At 47.0% G+C, this 15,758-nt stretch overlaps 1 protein-coding gene across 3 annotated transcripts; it reads left to right on the top strand.

Moving 5' to 3' along the window:
- Window positions 1–181: 181 nt before the first annotated feature.
- Window positions 182–8,414, top strand: LOC107520083 (zinc finger protein 555). 3 transcript variants are annotated; one of them, XM_036234143.1, is made up of 5 exons: window positions 203–297; window positions 2,073–2,381; window positions 5,554–5,680; window positions 6,112–6,295; window positions 6,680–8,414. In XM_036234143.1, exons 1-5 carry the CDS (start codon window positions 295–297, stop codon window positions 8,259–8,261), a joined length of 2,205 nt encoding a protein of 734 aa, XP_036090036.1. In that variant the 5' UTR covers window positions 203–294; the 3' UTR covers window positions 8,262–8,414. The 3 variants fall into 3 exon arrangements, with proteins under 3 accessions (XP_036090037.1, XP_036090036.1, XP_036090038.1); XM_036234144.1 differs by lacking the exon at window positions 2,073–2,381 and having other exon boundaries at window positions 182–297; XM_036234145.1 differs by lacking the exons at window positions 203–297; window positions 2,073–2,381 and adding an exon at window positions 333–1,336.
- Window positions 8,415–15,758: the final 7,344 nt, after the last annotated feature.

Here is a 15,758-nt window from a genome sequence, read left to right as displayed (position 1 = left end):
GCTGGGGTCAGCTCTGAGTGTCCCGACAGCCTGTCATTCAGGATATATGGGGCGGGGCTTGGAAGAACTGTCCAATCAGATGCCCCCTGACGTGGGAGAGCACGAAACACCTTCCAATCAAGACGCCGGAGTTCCGAGCTCCGTCCAATCAGAGGTCCCGTGGGTGGGCGTGAGCGCTTACGTCGCCCTCTGAGGCCACGGTGTTGGTGCGCACCTGCCCCTCGCAGCCCCAGATGTGGTGTCGCGGTCTGAGGCCGCGGGGACCCCGGCGAGAACCCGGAGCTGGGCCGCGAGATGGTGCGTTCGCGGCGTCCAAGCCGGGACCAGGAGGGGCCGGTTCGAGCTGGGGGCCGGGTCTCCCACGTCCCCCGGGGCCCCACCCGAGTGTCCGCCGCGAGCTGCGGGGTGAGGTCCCGGCGTCCTGTCCGGCCCCGCGCCGGGTCCGGGGTCTCGGGACGGCCCGGGTCACCCGGCCGCGCACAGCTGCACCCGCCTGGGATCGGGGGGCGGAGATGCCAGCCCCCGGTGGGCTCCTCCCAGCGCACAGGCTGCGGGGGCGGGGGCGGTGGGGAGCCCCGCACCGGGCCGGGGCTGGAGGAATCTCCTGGTCGGTGCTCGGTCCCTAACTGAGCCTGACCCCTGTTCTCATTGCCCGGACGGACACGGTTGTCAGCTGACCCGACGCTGGTTTTGAGGAGAAAAGACAGGAGCGATTCGGGCCCCCTAAAGGGAGAGAAACGAACCCAGAGGACAGGGAGAGCCCAGCCGGTGAGCTGGGGCAGCCGCCCGCACAGCCGCACGCGCCGGAGACTCGCAGCGGGACCTCAGCCGGCGCCCTTTGTTCAGGGATCTCGGCAGCGAGCACTGGGGGAGGGGAAAGCCCACGTGGTAGGACTTGACCCTTGAGTCGTCTAGGTGTTCCAGTTGGGCACTGCCCTTCCCTGGGTTTGTCACCTTGAAAAGATGTATTCACTTATTTGACCCTCAGTTTTTCAGCAAATATAAAATACGTTTAATTAATAGAGCAGGAAAGAGCAAATACTTCCTAAGGGGTGTATATTTCAGGAACAAAAGATGAGTTTCATTTTATTTGTTCAACCTTTTTAAATCCCATCCTGTGTATAGTAGTTTCTCGGGTCTGTTCCTTTGAGTGATAATTGGAGTTCCAGGGCTGACACTTGAAAGCCCTGTTGGGAAAAAGAAAGTTAGAGAAACAGAAAAATCTCCCTTCTAACAGGACAGCAGAGAAATGACGCGTGGGAGGTAAACTGGTAAATTATAAAGATTTTCCAGACTACTAGTTCTTTTCTTTGGCATGGTGGAGAGCTTGTGACAGGTAAACTGTTGTTTGCTGTTTTCTGTGATACATTTTGCTTTAATCCACAATAGATGGATTATTGTCCACGGGAGAGGCGGGAATATGAGCATCTTTGTTATTTAGATAACAGTTTGTCCCTGTCTCATACATTGAAGTGTTTGTCATTCCTGCCACTGCTCTGCACTGGCTGCCCTGGCTGCCCTGTGGCGATCAGAGACAGGGGGCTTTGGGAGTTGTCCCTGTGGGCGGGTCTAGCTGCCTGTTCCAGCTGCTGGTTCCTCTGCTAATTTTATCATGTCAGGGTTGTGTGGTTTTAAAATCTCTGCTGTGTGTGATGGGCAGGCCCCGCCTCGTTCTTTTGGCTTGTTTTGGAATTCGTTCTTCCCCTAAGGTTTGTAAAATTAGTATTTGTCAAGTCCTAAAAAAAAAAAAAAAAATCTGGTTTGGAGATCTAGTGGGATTTGATGAAGACTTTAGGTCCCTCGTGGGAGGCTTGCATCTCGGTGACACTGAGCTCTCCTTTTCAAGAACATGTGCCACTTTCCATTTATTTCATTTTATTTTGTTATCCTTAATGCTTAAAATTTTTTCCATTTGGTTCATTTTTATAGCCTTCATTAGACTTATTTAGTAGTAAAGAAATTTAGTCCTCACCATAGTATATGTTATCTTTTTTAAATGAATTTTCCAACTTGCCGTTGCTATTAATTAGAAAGCCAATGAAATGTACTTTTATATTCAATCATTATCCTAGGTTCTTGCCAAAAATCTTACTCCGCGATTGTCTTTCTGCTCTGTGGGCGTCCCGCACGTGCGAGCGCCGGAGCTAGGCACAAGGACGAGTTTGGTTCCTAGTTCCTGTACACGTGTGTGTTCTGCTGGCCTTGGGCCGCTTCTCCGGGATGACAGTGACTCGGAGGGAGGTGCTGAGCGCACACGATCTTTACCTGATTATTCTGGAGAAGACAGCATCGCACCGTTCACATGTCGCTTGTTCTGTTTCGGACATTCCGATGTCACGTTTTCTTTATCGGGTTATGCACCTGGCGTCTCTGCCGCAATGGTAAGGCGATCGACTGCCGAATATCACAAAATAGTTTTCTGCAATGACTAAGATGACTACAGGAGAAACATATGCACTGATTTTTTAGAGTTTTTTATTGTCTGTTATAACATCAGTGTAAGAAAATGCACATGACAGATGTATAGTCGACAAAATTAAAAAGTAATCTGAAAAATGAAATTCAGCCTCTAAATGTACAACAAGCTTTCATACTATGCTTGAGATGAACCCCAATGGCGGAGCCCTTCTTACTCTGATACATGTGTTGAACTATATAGACTGTATGTATATACATTTATAGTTACATATAGTTATGCACATATGTATATTATATACATCTACAGTCCACATTGTATCCGTACATATTTGTTTTTAAGCAGTTTCAGTTTGGCGGCATTATCTCCAGGGGTTACTTTACCATTCTCCTTGGCTCTGCCGACCGCTTGCTTTCGCGTACATCTGTAGCGATGCTGACATGTAGATATGGAAACGCGCGCGCACACACGTGTAAGGTACACACCTCCCTCCGCACCCCCTCGCTGCGCCGCATTTTCCCTGTTTGCTCACTTACTGTTTTCCTTTAAAAGAACTTAAGATCCACGTGCTGCAGAACTTTTGTTTGGTGCCGTAGCTCTAGCGCCTACAAGGACGAGGACCCATGTCCTTATAACCCGAATTGGTGTCACTAAGTGAAAGAGCCAGAGTGAGGTCTCCAGACAGGGCAGCCTCGCCCGGGGCCCAGGGCTGCGCAGGGAGGGAGTGTGGGTGGCAGCGCGGAAAAGCCGCTTCTGCCGGTTCTTCTCTGCGGTGCCGGGCGACATCCAGCTACTGGCCTGTCACACTGGGAAACCGGTCAGAACAGCAAACGGCCGGGGGGCGTACGGGAAGGTCGTGCGCGGCATGGGAGTTTGCCCCAGGTCACTTGGGACTGCCCTGCAGTCTCTGCTGTGAGCCAGTTCGAGGAATGTGTGTTTCACAGTTTTCGCACAGATACACGAGCTTATGTGCATTATGTGCCGAAAACTGTGAAGAGTTTTTCGCAGATAGTGGGTGCTCGACGGCACACTTACAGAGCGGTGTCACGCAGCGTTGCGGTACTCGAGGGTTTCCCGCTGGCCGTGTTGGGAGTCGGGCTTGGTCCATTCTGGCTGCCAGATGTAACACCATAGACTGCATGGCTTAGAAACAGTCGAGGACTCTTTCTCGCGGTTCTGGAGGCTGGAAGCCCAAGATCGGGGTGCCGGAAGATTTGGTGTCTGGCGGGGGCTGGCGCCCCGGTCCAGAGCGGGCTTCGCGAGGCGGAAGGGGCAAGGGGACTCTCCGGGCTCCCTGTCACAAGGGCGCTCATCCCATCCCTGGGGCTCCACCCTTGCGACCTCATCACCTCCCAAAGACTCCATCTCCACGTCCCATCATATCAGAAATTGTAAATTTTGGGGGTCCAAACCTTCAGTCTACAGTGGTCTTCAAAGACCACCTCCAGGTTCAGAGACTGATGAAGATCCCCGGGACTCACGGCCAGGACGTGTCGTGGTGTGGGGACAAAGTTGAGTCAGCCCAGGGCTGGTGCCGGGGCCAAGCCCTGAGGAGACCAGGCACAGGGTCCCCTCTGGTGACGCTGCACAGCAGCTGGCTGTGACAGCATGTGTGGAGTGCCTGCCTGGGGAGCTAATGAGAAACTCAGTCACAGGGCTTTGTTGTGGGCCAGTGACGTAGGCACTTCCTGCCTGGCCTGAGCGAAGACGTCAGCCCCCTGCAGGGAAGCAGGGCTTTGGCCTGTTTGCAGAAAGGGTCGAGAGATCGTTCCCATCGGGTGGTGGCAGCTCCCCACGTCCAAGTTCCCTGACGTCGGCCAAGGGCCTGCCTTGCGAGCAGGACTCTCAGGATGAGGCCTGTTCGGCCTGCGGGCCGCCACTTCCGCAGTCTGTGCCCCTGGCCCTCAGCCAGGGCGTCGTCACGGCGGGATGGGCAGCAGGACCCTGTGCAGGAGGCTGGGAGCCAGCTGCAGTGTCACTTGTGCCGGTGCGAGGAGGGGCGCTGGCCGTGCCAGTGCACAGACACCCCGCCCACCGCAGAGGTCTTAGATAGCCACTGTGGGGGGGGGGGGAGGTTCTTCCTCCAATTTCTGTATTCTTGATTTTCTTTCCATTCTGTCCCCCACCCCTCTCTTTTTTAACGTGGCCTCAGTTCCCACTTGGCATAACTCTGGCCAGTCGGTCGAAGCTGTCCTGAGTGTCTGCCATGGATCAGACAGCGAGTTCCCTGATAGGTCACACGTCTGACACTCGGCCCCCTGTAACGCAGAGCACGCATTCCCCAGCAGGACCATTAGCCAGGCGGCGAGGTCGGCAGCGCGCTGCGGTGGCCTCAGCTCTCAGCGCAGACCTAATCATTCATTCGGGTCCACGTCCCTCCGGGGCCCGCCCCAGGCACTCAGTTTCAGACAGGTCTGTTTGTCCACCTCGCCTGTGCGGGGGACACCTGCAGGTGATCTGCCCTGAAGGCCATAGCTGTGAGATGAGCAGCTGGATTTCAGATGGGCCCATCGGAGAACAAGGCCTTCGTCATGGGCAACCGAAGAGACCCCGCTGGACCCGCTGGCATCCGCAGGGCTTTCAGTTTGGGGGTCCCCGGAGGGCTGCTCCACACCTGCCACATTCCCAGTGGCTGTCCTGTTCGCGGAGCTCACACCTGCTTTCCGGCTACCACAGCGCTCCCCGAGGCTGAAACAGCCCACCGTGGGCGCTGTCGGGTTTCAGCTCACGGCCAAGCCTGGGAAGTACAAACGCGAGCTGCGTGAATCCAGAATCCGTCCAGCGCTGGGGCCTTTTCTCCACAGCAGCGGAGACACCGGGGGCAGACAGCGGTGTTCCGAGTGTAAACGTCTGTTTCATTCGCGTAGCATTTTTTTTTTTTTTTTTACTTCTCTTGTGATGTAAACCTTTTGGTTAGAGAAGGGTAAAGCTTGATGTGGTCACAGTAAAAATGTGGGGGTAAGTTCAGTGCTTTAATCTGTGAGGACATGAGTGTGGATGTGGACTAAGGGGTTCCGATGACCGAGTTGTGGAGATGTTAGGTGACCACACAGTCGTGTTGAACGTCCTGTGAATTGAGTTGTTAGTTGGTGCCGTGAGTCTCATCCATCCTTCTGCACCTATGTGGGATGTTTCAGGATGTGGTGGTGTTTGAGGATGTGGCTGTGGACTTCTCCCAGGAGGAGTGGGCTTTGCTGGACGCCGCGCAGAGGGAGCTCTACCGAGAGGTGATGCTGGAGACCTGCCGGAACCTGGCCTCCGTGGGTAAGAATGGCAGCATTCCTTCACCCGGTCCCTTAGAGAGCACGCATTCCTCACATAGCAAGCCCGTTCTCAGATTTGGAGTGCGGAAAGGGAGTACCTTAATAAGGTAGACGTGGTCACAACTGTCATAGTTAAAATCTAATAGTTTCACCAGAGAATGAGGATCTGCACATTAAACTGTTTTTCTTTTCATAAAGAAAGCTCTCTTAGTGCATTAGTGGATATAAGTTTCATGGGTCATTAGGAGGCCGAGTGAACTTTGTTTTTCTAACTTTGAGAGAATGTTACTGGATTTTTAAAATTGCTTTCCATTTTGATCCCTTGTGCTTGTCATCGATGATGTCCTGACACCGCTGACCTCTTCAATGTCCTTTATGGCTGGCAACCAGCTACCTTCTTTCTTGTAAGATTTGTTCTTTTTCTGCTTTCAGATGATGAAACTCAATTTAAGGTCAATGGTTCAGTTCCTCAGCAGGATATTTATAGGAATAAAATATCCAAGGAAGATAAAACAGCAAAGTTCACCAGAAATGATTCTTGGGTCTCCGTCTTAGGAAAAATTTGGGAAGAGCTTAGTATTGAAGATCAGTACACACACCACGGGAGATGTGAGAGGTGAGTTGTACCCACAAGAAATAGTAGTTTTCCAGGAGGGGCTTCTAGGATATCAGGAAGTTTACAAAGGAAACAAACCAACCAAAACCCAACGCAATCCTAGATCAAAGTTGTTTATTCACAGAGATTTTCACCAAACCACTTCCTCAAATGTGACGTAGATGCTGAGTGTTAGTTGAAACAATTATGAGGAAAGCCCATGTTTAAGAAAAACTTTTTTCGTAATGGCCGTGGTCGAGCCATTCAGGTCATTCTGTTTTAAAATAAATCAGGGTAGAAAACCTACGCATTCACTGAAATTGGTGAAAATGCAATTCTAATACTTAATAAATATTAAGAAATCATTATTAAACTATGGATAACATGCTTCTCATTTTTTAACAGAAATCATGTGGTGGAGAGACTCTGTGAAAGTAACCATCAATGTGGGGAAGGCTTCGGCCAGATTCCAAACCTTAGTCTGTACCAGGAAACTCTTAGTAGAGTAAAACAGTATGAACGCAGGGCATGCGAACAGGCCTTCGTGCACCACGCAGCCCTCAAGAGTCACGTCACCATTCACACTGCGCACAAACCGTATCAGTGTCGGGAATGTGGGCAGGCCTACAGTTGTCGTTCACGTCTAAGAATGCATGTGAGGACCCACAAAGGAGAGAGGCCCTATGCATGTAAATTATGTGGAAAAACCTTTCCTCGTACTTCTTCCCTCAACCGCCATATAAGGATTCATACTGCTGAGAAAACCTATGAATGTCAGCAGTGTGGGAAAGCCTTCATTGATTTTTCAAGTCTTACCAGCCACGTGAGAACGCACACTGGTGAGAAGCCCTATAAATGTAAGGAATGTGGGAAAGCCTTCAGTTATTCCTCAACTTTTCGAAGACACATGATAACACACACTGGAGAGAAGCCCTATAAGTGTAAGGACTGCGGAGAAGCCTTCAGCTATTCCTCAACTTTTCGCAGACACGTGATATCACACACTGGGGAGACGCCACATAAATGTAAGGAATGCGGAGAAGCCTTCAGTTACTTCTCAGCTTTTCGAAGACACATGATATCACATACTGGGGAGAAACCCTATGACTGTAAACAGTGTGGGAAAACCTTCATTTATCTCCAGTCTTTTCGAAGACATGAAAGGATTCACACTGGAGAGAAACCCTATGAATGCAAACAGTGTGGGAAAACGTTTATTTACCCCCAGTCCTTCCGAAGACATGAAAGGACTCACAGTGGCGAGAAACCCTACGAATGTAGCCAGTGTGGGAAAGCCTTCAGCCACCCCTCATCCTTCCGAGGACATCTGAGAGTGCACACTGGAGAGAAACCTTATGAGTGCACTCAGTGTGGGAAAACTTTCAACTGGCCCATATCCTTACGAAAACACATGAGAACACACACGAAAGAGAAACCCTATAAATGTAAGCAGTGTGGGAAAGCTTTCAATTTGTCCGCTTGCTTTCGAGAACACGTGAGAATGCACCCTGGAGACAAAGCATATGAATGCAAACTCTGCGGGAAAGCTTTCTATTGCCACAAATCCTTACAAAAGCACATGAGAAGGCACACTGCCGAGAAACTCTACGAATGTGAGCAATGCGGGAAAGCCTTTAGCTGGCCTGAACTTTTGCAGCAGCACGTGAGAACGCACACCGCAGAGAAGCCCTATGAATGTAAGGAATGCGGGAAAGTCTTCAAGTGGCCATCATCTTTACCGATACATATGAGGATGCACACTGGAGAGAAGCCGTATGAGTGTAAGCACTGCGGGAAGGCCTTCAGTTGTTCCTCATCCTTAAGACGACACATGAGAACACACACTACAGAAAAACACTACATATGTATCGCGGGTAGTTCTCCTGCAAATGAGTTAAGCTGTGATGCTTCAGAAAATTCCCACCAGGAGAGGAATCTTACAGAAGTTGCAAATATGGTATTACCTTTGCGAGTATCTCATCGTTAACGTGGACCCATAGGGAATGTATTTCCAGTTATTTTGTAAATAAACATGTAGGCGAAAAATAACTATCAAAGACTCTTAGTATATAAAGTTTGCATGTAGTGTTTTTTCTTACATGTTTATAAATAAAACCTTTATCTTTAGTTTGTTGGACTCAGATGATTTGAAGCATATTTTTAATATGTAAGTAGTTTAAATTTCTTCTTTAAATTGCTCTTTTAGGCTATCAGGACACCCCCCCCATGAGATCAGGGTCCTCTCTACTGCAGTATTCCCTCATCTGAACTATATCTGCAACAACCCTATCTGCACCATGTGGCCCACCCCGTCTCCAGAGGCACCTAGCTGCTATGCGTGTGCACTGCCAGCCTGTGCTCTCTGCCTAGTCTCAAGCTCAGTGGCCTGGAGGAAACAGAGATCTCGGCCTCTGCAGAGGGCCAGCTGCCTCTTAAATGCCTGGGAGGACATGGTTCCATAGTGTAGCATTTAGCATGTCTGCTTTACATGCAGAAGGTCCTGGGTTCGTGTCCCAGTGGAGCCACGTCCATGGCCTACAGCCACGCCACCCTAAATAAGCCCAATGTCTGATATCGGAAGCTAGGCAGGGTCGGGGCTGGTTAGTGCTTGGATGGGAGACCAACTAGGAAGACCAGGTGCTGTAGGCATAAATAATAATAATAATAAAAGAAAGAAATGCCCAGGAGACACTTGGGAACTCAGCCTCCGTACCATGGCGAAGGTGCAGGCGGGTGGGCTGGGACTCAGAGAAGAGGCTGCATCAGAGACTGAAAGCTCAGCCCCCACCATTGTTGTGACAGCTGCCTACCCTCCCATGGATCCCACAAGAGCTCTCTGTGGCCCAATCTCCCAAGGTGACCAGCCTCAGGACTTTAGAGCCACTCAGGGAGGATGGAGCGGGGCCTGTGGGCACACGAGACAAGAGGAGAGGGCTGTGAGGGGACAGCCAGTCAAGAGATGGCCGCCATCTCTGCCCTCTCTGAGTTTCCAGTTGAAAAGGAAAGTGACAAAGGGTGGAAATGGTGATGAGCTCGTTTCCGGGAGAGTCCCGAAGTCGCACGGGGGCTGGAACATCATTGCCCCAGCATATTGGGCCCCTGACACTTCTTGCTCAGGTTCGTGTGAAGACTTTCTTGATCCTTTTCAGTCCTATAAATTCTCTTCCTTCTCCGACCTGCCAGAGCACTAGTAGGGCAGGAAAGGAAGAATGCCGATCATTTTTACTTAATAAGTGGCATGTTTTGTCTGGAATTAACCTGTCAGTAGTGGAACTTTAAAATTTACTGTGATTGTGTAAATAACTATTAGTCAGATTTTGCTTATTACATGCTGCAATAAGCATTTATTTTCATAACCACAAGTCCAGTGGTTGCCTTGGATAGATTGTTACATGGGGCGTGTCTTCAGGTCCATTCTGGTAGCTAACCTGGCTCTGATCCAAGTACATTCTGGGGCTGACTCTGAACAAGCAGCACCTTGGGGAAGATTCCTCATGAGGGATTGCCTGAGGTACAGAGGAAAGCCAAACTCACAGACATGTTTCAGGGTTTTTTGCATATTTGCTCACATAGCATTGACTTAAGGAAGTCACATGGCTCAAAACGAAGGGAGAGAATTACAATCTTGCTGTCATGAGCAATTACTAGATTGTTTCACAGGGGATTGAAAAATCTGAATCAGTAATGCAATCTAGCACACCATCTAAATATCCTTTTAGGAAAGAGATTGCAACACAGCATAGTTATAAAGTACTTAAAAATTCTTCCATAAGTAGTTCTTCATTTTTTATTTAGTATTTTATTTTGGGAAAATTCAAACTTTGTATAAATAGAGAGTGGTTTGAGAAAATCTCATATACTCATTACCTGCCTGAAAAAAATCTACATCATTTTTTTCCTCCTCAAGAAGGTGCTATATCCTTTTGTGGTGTTAGACAAATCCCTGTTGGATTAGGACCTACTCTGATGGCCTCATCTTGACTTGATTATGTCTGTAAAGATCTATTTCACTCTTTTTATTGCGGTGTTTGCCATTATTTTTGCTACAGTTTTCGTGTATTCTGGACACAGTATTTTATCAGATATATGATTTGAGCATAGTTCCTTGAGCACTATGGCTTGTCCTTTTTTGTACTCTTTATGGTGTCTTTGGGAAAGTGGCTTTTAATTTGGATGAGTTCCGATTTATCAGCTTCATTCAATCTTGCTTTTGGTGTCATCTCTTAAAAATCTTGACTAACTGAGGTCACAAAGAAATTTTTTTTTTCATACAGAAGTTTCATTACATTTAGGTCTATTATAAATTTTGAGCTAATTTCTGTAACCTAGTGTGGAGTTTTTTGTTTTTTTGTTTTTGTTTGTTTAATGTATAGACATCTGATTGATCCAGCACCATTTGTTGGAAAGATGATGCTTTATTAAATTACTTTACCATTAATTCTGTAAAAAAAATAGTTGACTTGAAATAGATGTGTTTATTTCCAGACCCTGTATTCTTTTCCTTTGATTTATGTGATTTACAAGGGAAGAGAAGTACAATTGATTTTCGACTTTTGACCTTGTACCCTGAAACTTTGCTGAAGGCCTTTATCAGTTCTAAGTATTTCAGTGTACAAGATTTTCTACCTACAAGATCCCGCAATCTGCAAAAGACAGTTTTAATTCTTTCTTTCTAATCTGGATGCCTTTTGTTTTCTTGCCTATCTTCCCTGCCTAGAACCTCCGTTACAATGCTGAATGAAAGTGGTGAGAGCAGACATATTTCTGATGTTAGGGAGAAATTGGTCTTTCAGTATTAGATATGTTAGGTTTGGAATTTTTCTTTATTAGGTTAAGGAAGTTCTCTTCTAGTCTTAGGTTGCTGAGTGCTTTTATCATAAAAGGTTATTAGATTTTTATCAAATTTGCTTTCCCATGTCCATTGATATGATCATGTAGTTTTGGATCTTATTCTGTTGATATCATGTACTACATTAATTTTCAATGTTAAATCTTGCATTCCTGAGATAAATCCCACTTGGTGACAGTGTATAATTCTTTTCAGATGTTGCTGGATTTAGTTTGCTAGTATTTTTTTGAAGATTCTTGTAATTTTTGTCAAATTAAGCATTAAATTCTTAGTCAATATTTCCAAATGAATACAAGTTCAGGCATTTTTCTTCCAGGTAAATTTTATTTGCATACACTTTGAGTTTTTGTCATTAAGATAACTCCTTATTCATTAATAACAGTTAAAACTTAATGATTTTATCAGAAAGACCACCAGTACCACATCTGGAGTCAAGGTTGGGCGAATTGAGTTCTAGCAACATGCCATTAATGATTATGGGTTAAATCAGTGTTCAAAAAGATTTATATGATTTGTGCTTGCGTTAGCTGATTTGTGTTAATTATATTATATATTTGCCATTAACTTTTGTGGCTGGTGCAGATCGATTGAAACAATTTGCAGAAAACCAGAGGTTTGCACCTAATTTTATTAAGCGTAAGTTCATCTGCACAGTTCTTCCCATTCTTGGTCTTTTGAGTTTCGTGAATCAATGCAAGCCCATTGTAATGTTCTGGTAGAAGCAAAGTGAGTTACAGTGGGTGGTGGCAGCTTAAGATGAACTGCAGACAGAGGGTGTCATTTCAAGTAGCACTCCAATTTAGTAAAAAAGAAGGTATATTTGACCCTCTCAAGCAGGTAAATTTATGTTTTTTATAGGAGGAGAGGGTGGAAGCTTTTTTTTTAATCCACAAAGTCGAAACGTCTCATTTTACGTTTTGCAGGTATCATTTCCGTATGCATAGATTTCTAGCACATGTTAGGGAACAGAAAAAAATGTAACAGTATTTTGCTTAATTAAAAAACGAAATCTAATCTTTGTCCATTCTTCCCCATGTTAACTTATTTATTCATAGTGTTGTGGAAGTGCATGTGATTTGATAATCATTAGCACATTATTTGATTCCCCCACCCCCACCATCCTTCTCATCATACGAGTGAAGAGAGTTAAGCAAAGGGAACAGAGAATGGTTTCTAAGCTCGTGCGGCTCATAATTATATTACTGGAACTTGTCTGTTGGAAGGCTTAATGGGAGCCGCCACCAGTGCTGGGTACTGTCATTTGTGAAAAATGGTAGAACCAACTTAAAATAATGAATTTTCATCACTCTACATTAAAAATGAATTAACAGAATATGAACAGCCACCAAAAACCTTCATATGCTAAGGACATTTAAAACTCTCTTGATGTCTTGGCGTGCAACAAAACTTTCCATCATGTTGGGATAATTCTTGGAAAGAAGTACGGGACTTGGGAAGGACTTATGCCCTATCAGGCCCTTTTCGGAAGCCAGTTAGTAGTCAGAAGCACTTTCTACCGCCTTCACCTAACACACATACCTAGCGGGAGCGAGACTTCTCCTGGAATCTGTCTTTGATGTTACACCAGGTTCTTCAGACCAGACTTTTAGCAACGCACTGGTTCTGAAACCTATAGGTGGACTCTGCTTGCGGGTGTCTTAGTCCTTGCGAGTCAGTATCGTTTCCTTCCGAGGCCTGCCTTGAGGCCGTTTCTACCTCTAAAGTTTTAGCAACCCTAGTCCTGTGCTTTCCTGCTGGGGACGTCATTACGGATCCCAACGCCCCTTCCGCTGCTGAGAAAACTGTGGCGACCCGCACGGCTGGGAGGTGAGATCAGAAACAGCAGTGGCAGAACCCATGTCACGGGGACACAGGGCCCTCAGCCACAGAAACTCCTGCCGCTGCACACGCTCTGCTCTGCATGATCACACATGTCGGAGACTCTCAAGACTGTTTTTGACGTCACAAAGTCGCCTACTGTCACTGACAACTACTGTTATGCTGTCACTGGACGCGAACCGCCTACACGTTCAGGTCTGAGATCTGAGCCCCTTAGTTCCCAAGACGCAGACCACGCGCCAGATACGCCCCAGCACCCGTCTGCCGAGTCGCCCGCCACCACGCATGCGCATTTCTTCTTGGGTGGAAACCCACAGCGCAGAGCCCATTGCCTTGTGGGAAATGTAGTTCCGAGGGGAAGCCCTTCAGTCCCCGGCAGCCCCCGCGCCTAAATAGCCGCATCCCAGAGACGCCTGGGAGTGTTTGCCTGAAGCGCGCGGGCGCACAGACTCGAGGGGGGAGACCGCGACACGGGGCACGGGTGGGGGCGGAAACGGAAGCGGTGGAAGCCCCGCTTCCTCTTCCGCCGCCTCGGCTTCCGCCGCCCCAGCTTCCGGCGTGCCGGGTTCCGGGTTCCTCGAGTGGGTGGCGGTAGGTCGGGTGCGCTTAGCTTCTGGCGTCTTCGTCCTCACGTCCTCCTGCGCTCGGGCAGCGGCCGCTCACGGGAAAGGCCCGGACGGTTCGACAGTCCACCGCGAGTAGAGAGTTCTGCTGCGGAGATGCAGGTGTCAGGTGACGGGCGGAGAGCATAGTGGCTGAACTAGGGGACAGACATTAATGATGCCCAAACGGAGCTACCTAGGTCTGCTGGCGAAAGAATGATTTCTGGAAGAATCCTAAAGTTCTTTGAAGGCTGGAGCGGCATAACTCCTGTTATGTCCGACCCCCGAGCCAGGCTCCCTGTTTCTAGCTCCTGTGTGGTCGGCGTGGCTCAGGAATCCCTCTCCAGCAGGACGGCCGAAGGTCCTTCATTTGGGGTCTGGGTGCTGGGGAATAGCCTTCTGCCACATGGGTTGAGCGCTAAAACAATTCGTTCTTTGAAGGTCCAGTGGGTGTGTCTCTGTGGTGGCGTTTGTGCACAAACTCCTGTGTGCGTGTGTCTCTTGACTCCAGACATTCAATAAATATTTACTGATATTCTGTGTAACAGATTATGTTCCAGGTTCTGTAGTGAACAGAATAGGAAAAATATCACTATTCCTTTAAAGCTGATGTACAAAAATCAAGTTATACAAGTAAACTATCCAATGTGTGGATGGTGGCAATTCCTAAGGAGAGAAACAGCTGGGGGTAGGGGGTCCACAGAGGGTCTTGAGCTAACCGTGTCTGTGGAAGAGTTTGTTACTGCCTCTGGGACCGCTATCTGAGGGTGTGGCTTCGGCGCGTTTCAGTGTGTCCACCTGTCCTTCCCAATGACAAAGTCTGGGTGATCTTGCATATATGTCTTGGGGATAGTATGTCTGTGAGTGTCATCGTGTCCTAGCGGTGGTCTCTGTGTCCAGGCCAGAGTGTCTCTTTGTGTTTCACAGCACTACTGCGGAGTTTCCCAGTCTACGTGTAATGAAATATAAGGGCCTGGGAGGCTCAGGTTTACATCTGAGTTGCACTAAACTTTTAAGAGGCACACAGTTATATTACTAAATTCTTCCAAGATATTGGGGGGAAAAAATCTAAAAGCATCATGGTTTCTAGTCAATTTGTATGAATTTGATACTCATACAAATGAAATATGTTGAGATCCAGCTAACTTTTTAGGTTTGTTGAGTAATAACAAATAAAATACTGATATATAAGTTGTGACATATGTAAGTCCATTAAACCATCCCTGTGATCATAATAATGAACCACCAAGCTCAATTTTGAATGAAGAATAAGTTATAAATGGAATACTGGACAGTAGAATCCCCAATATATTAAGTATCAGAGAGTGGAGCTCATTTCAGGGATAAAAATGTTTCCATATTATAAAATACAAATATTGCCATATTTTACCAAGAAGATGCAGCACTCACTGCTAAGCAGTGGTAGAAATGATGGCTACGTTAAGACATGGACAATATAATAAACTTATTGAAGATTTGCATGCAAAAAAGGAAACTAGAACAGTCTTAGAAGTTACAGCAAGTGTTTATGTCTTAAGTAAGAATAGGGAGAAAAGAAAAACAGAGGAAGAAATTGAGAAATTTAACTCAGCCCTGAGAGCAGTACAACAAAATGCAGAATAAAGGGATTACAAAGGTAAACCATAGTCTGGGAGCAGTTATTTGCAGTACCTACAACTGAAAAAGCTTCATGTCCGGAATATATATAAGAAATCAGATGAAACCAATAAACACACAAATGAAGTAATGTGACTAATAAATATTTTGTAGATGAAGTATAAAACGCTCAATATCTGGTATTGTACTATAACAGGGTAAATCCATTTCACACTAGAAAGGTAAAAATAAATAAGTTCAGCAATTCTGGCGTCAGTCATGTGGAATAAATAAACGTGCAGAAATGGTGGGAAGGTAAATTCATAGGCTCTGTTGGCATTTTCTGTACATTTGAAATTACTCATAGTTTACAACTCAGTAATTTTTCTCCAATGCGTAGAGAATTCGTTATGCATGGACACTTGGAAACTGAAACAGGATGATAGGAGCAGCATTTTTCACGACCTCGACATGGCCCCAAGCCGTGAGGACTGGAATGTATAGATAATTGAATGACCCACAACTTCAGACGCCAGCATGTGTGAAACAGCTTGAGGCAAAAAATTGGTGATGACCATGCTTAGGGGAATTCTGTTAA

This window comes from Rousettus aegyptiacus, unplaced genomic scaffold (genome assembly GCF_014176215.1).
Source record: "Rousettus aegyptiacus isolate mRouAeg1 unplaced genomic scaffold, mRouAeg1.p scaffold_m13_p_16, whole genome shotgun sequence".
Taxonomy (NCBI): domain Eukaryota; kingdom Metazoa; phylum Chordata; class Mammalia; order Chiroptera; family Pteropodidae; genus Rousettus; species Rousettus aegyptiacus.
Note: the sequence above shows the minus strand (reverse complement) of the source record. Positions and strands in the feature narration are given on the sequence as shown.

Coding starts and splice junctions, on each gene's coding strand:
- LOC107520083 (XM_036234143.1), top strand. Junction 2,382..5,553: donor CTGGCGTCTCTGCCGCAATG/GTAAGGCGATCG, acceptor GGGATGTTTCAG/GATGTGGTGGTGTTTGAGGA. Junction 6,296..6,679: donor CACCACGGGAGATGTGAGAG/GTGAGTTGTACC, acceptor ATTTTTTAACAG/AAATCATGTGGTGGAGAGAC.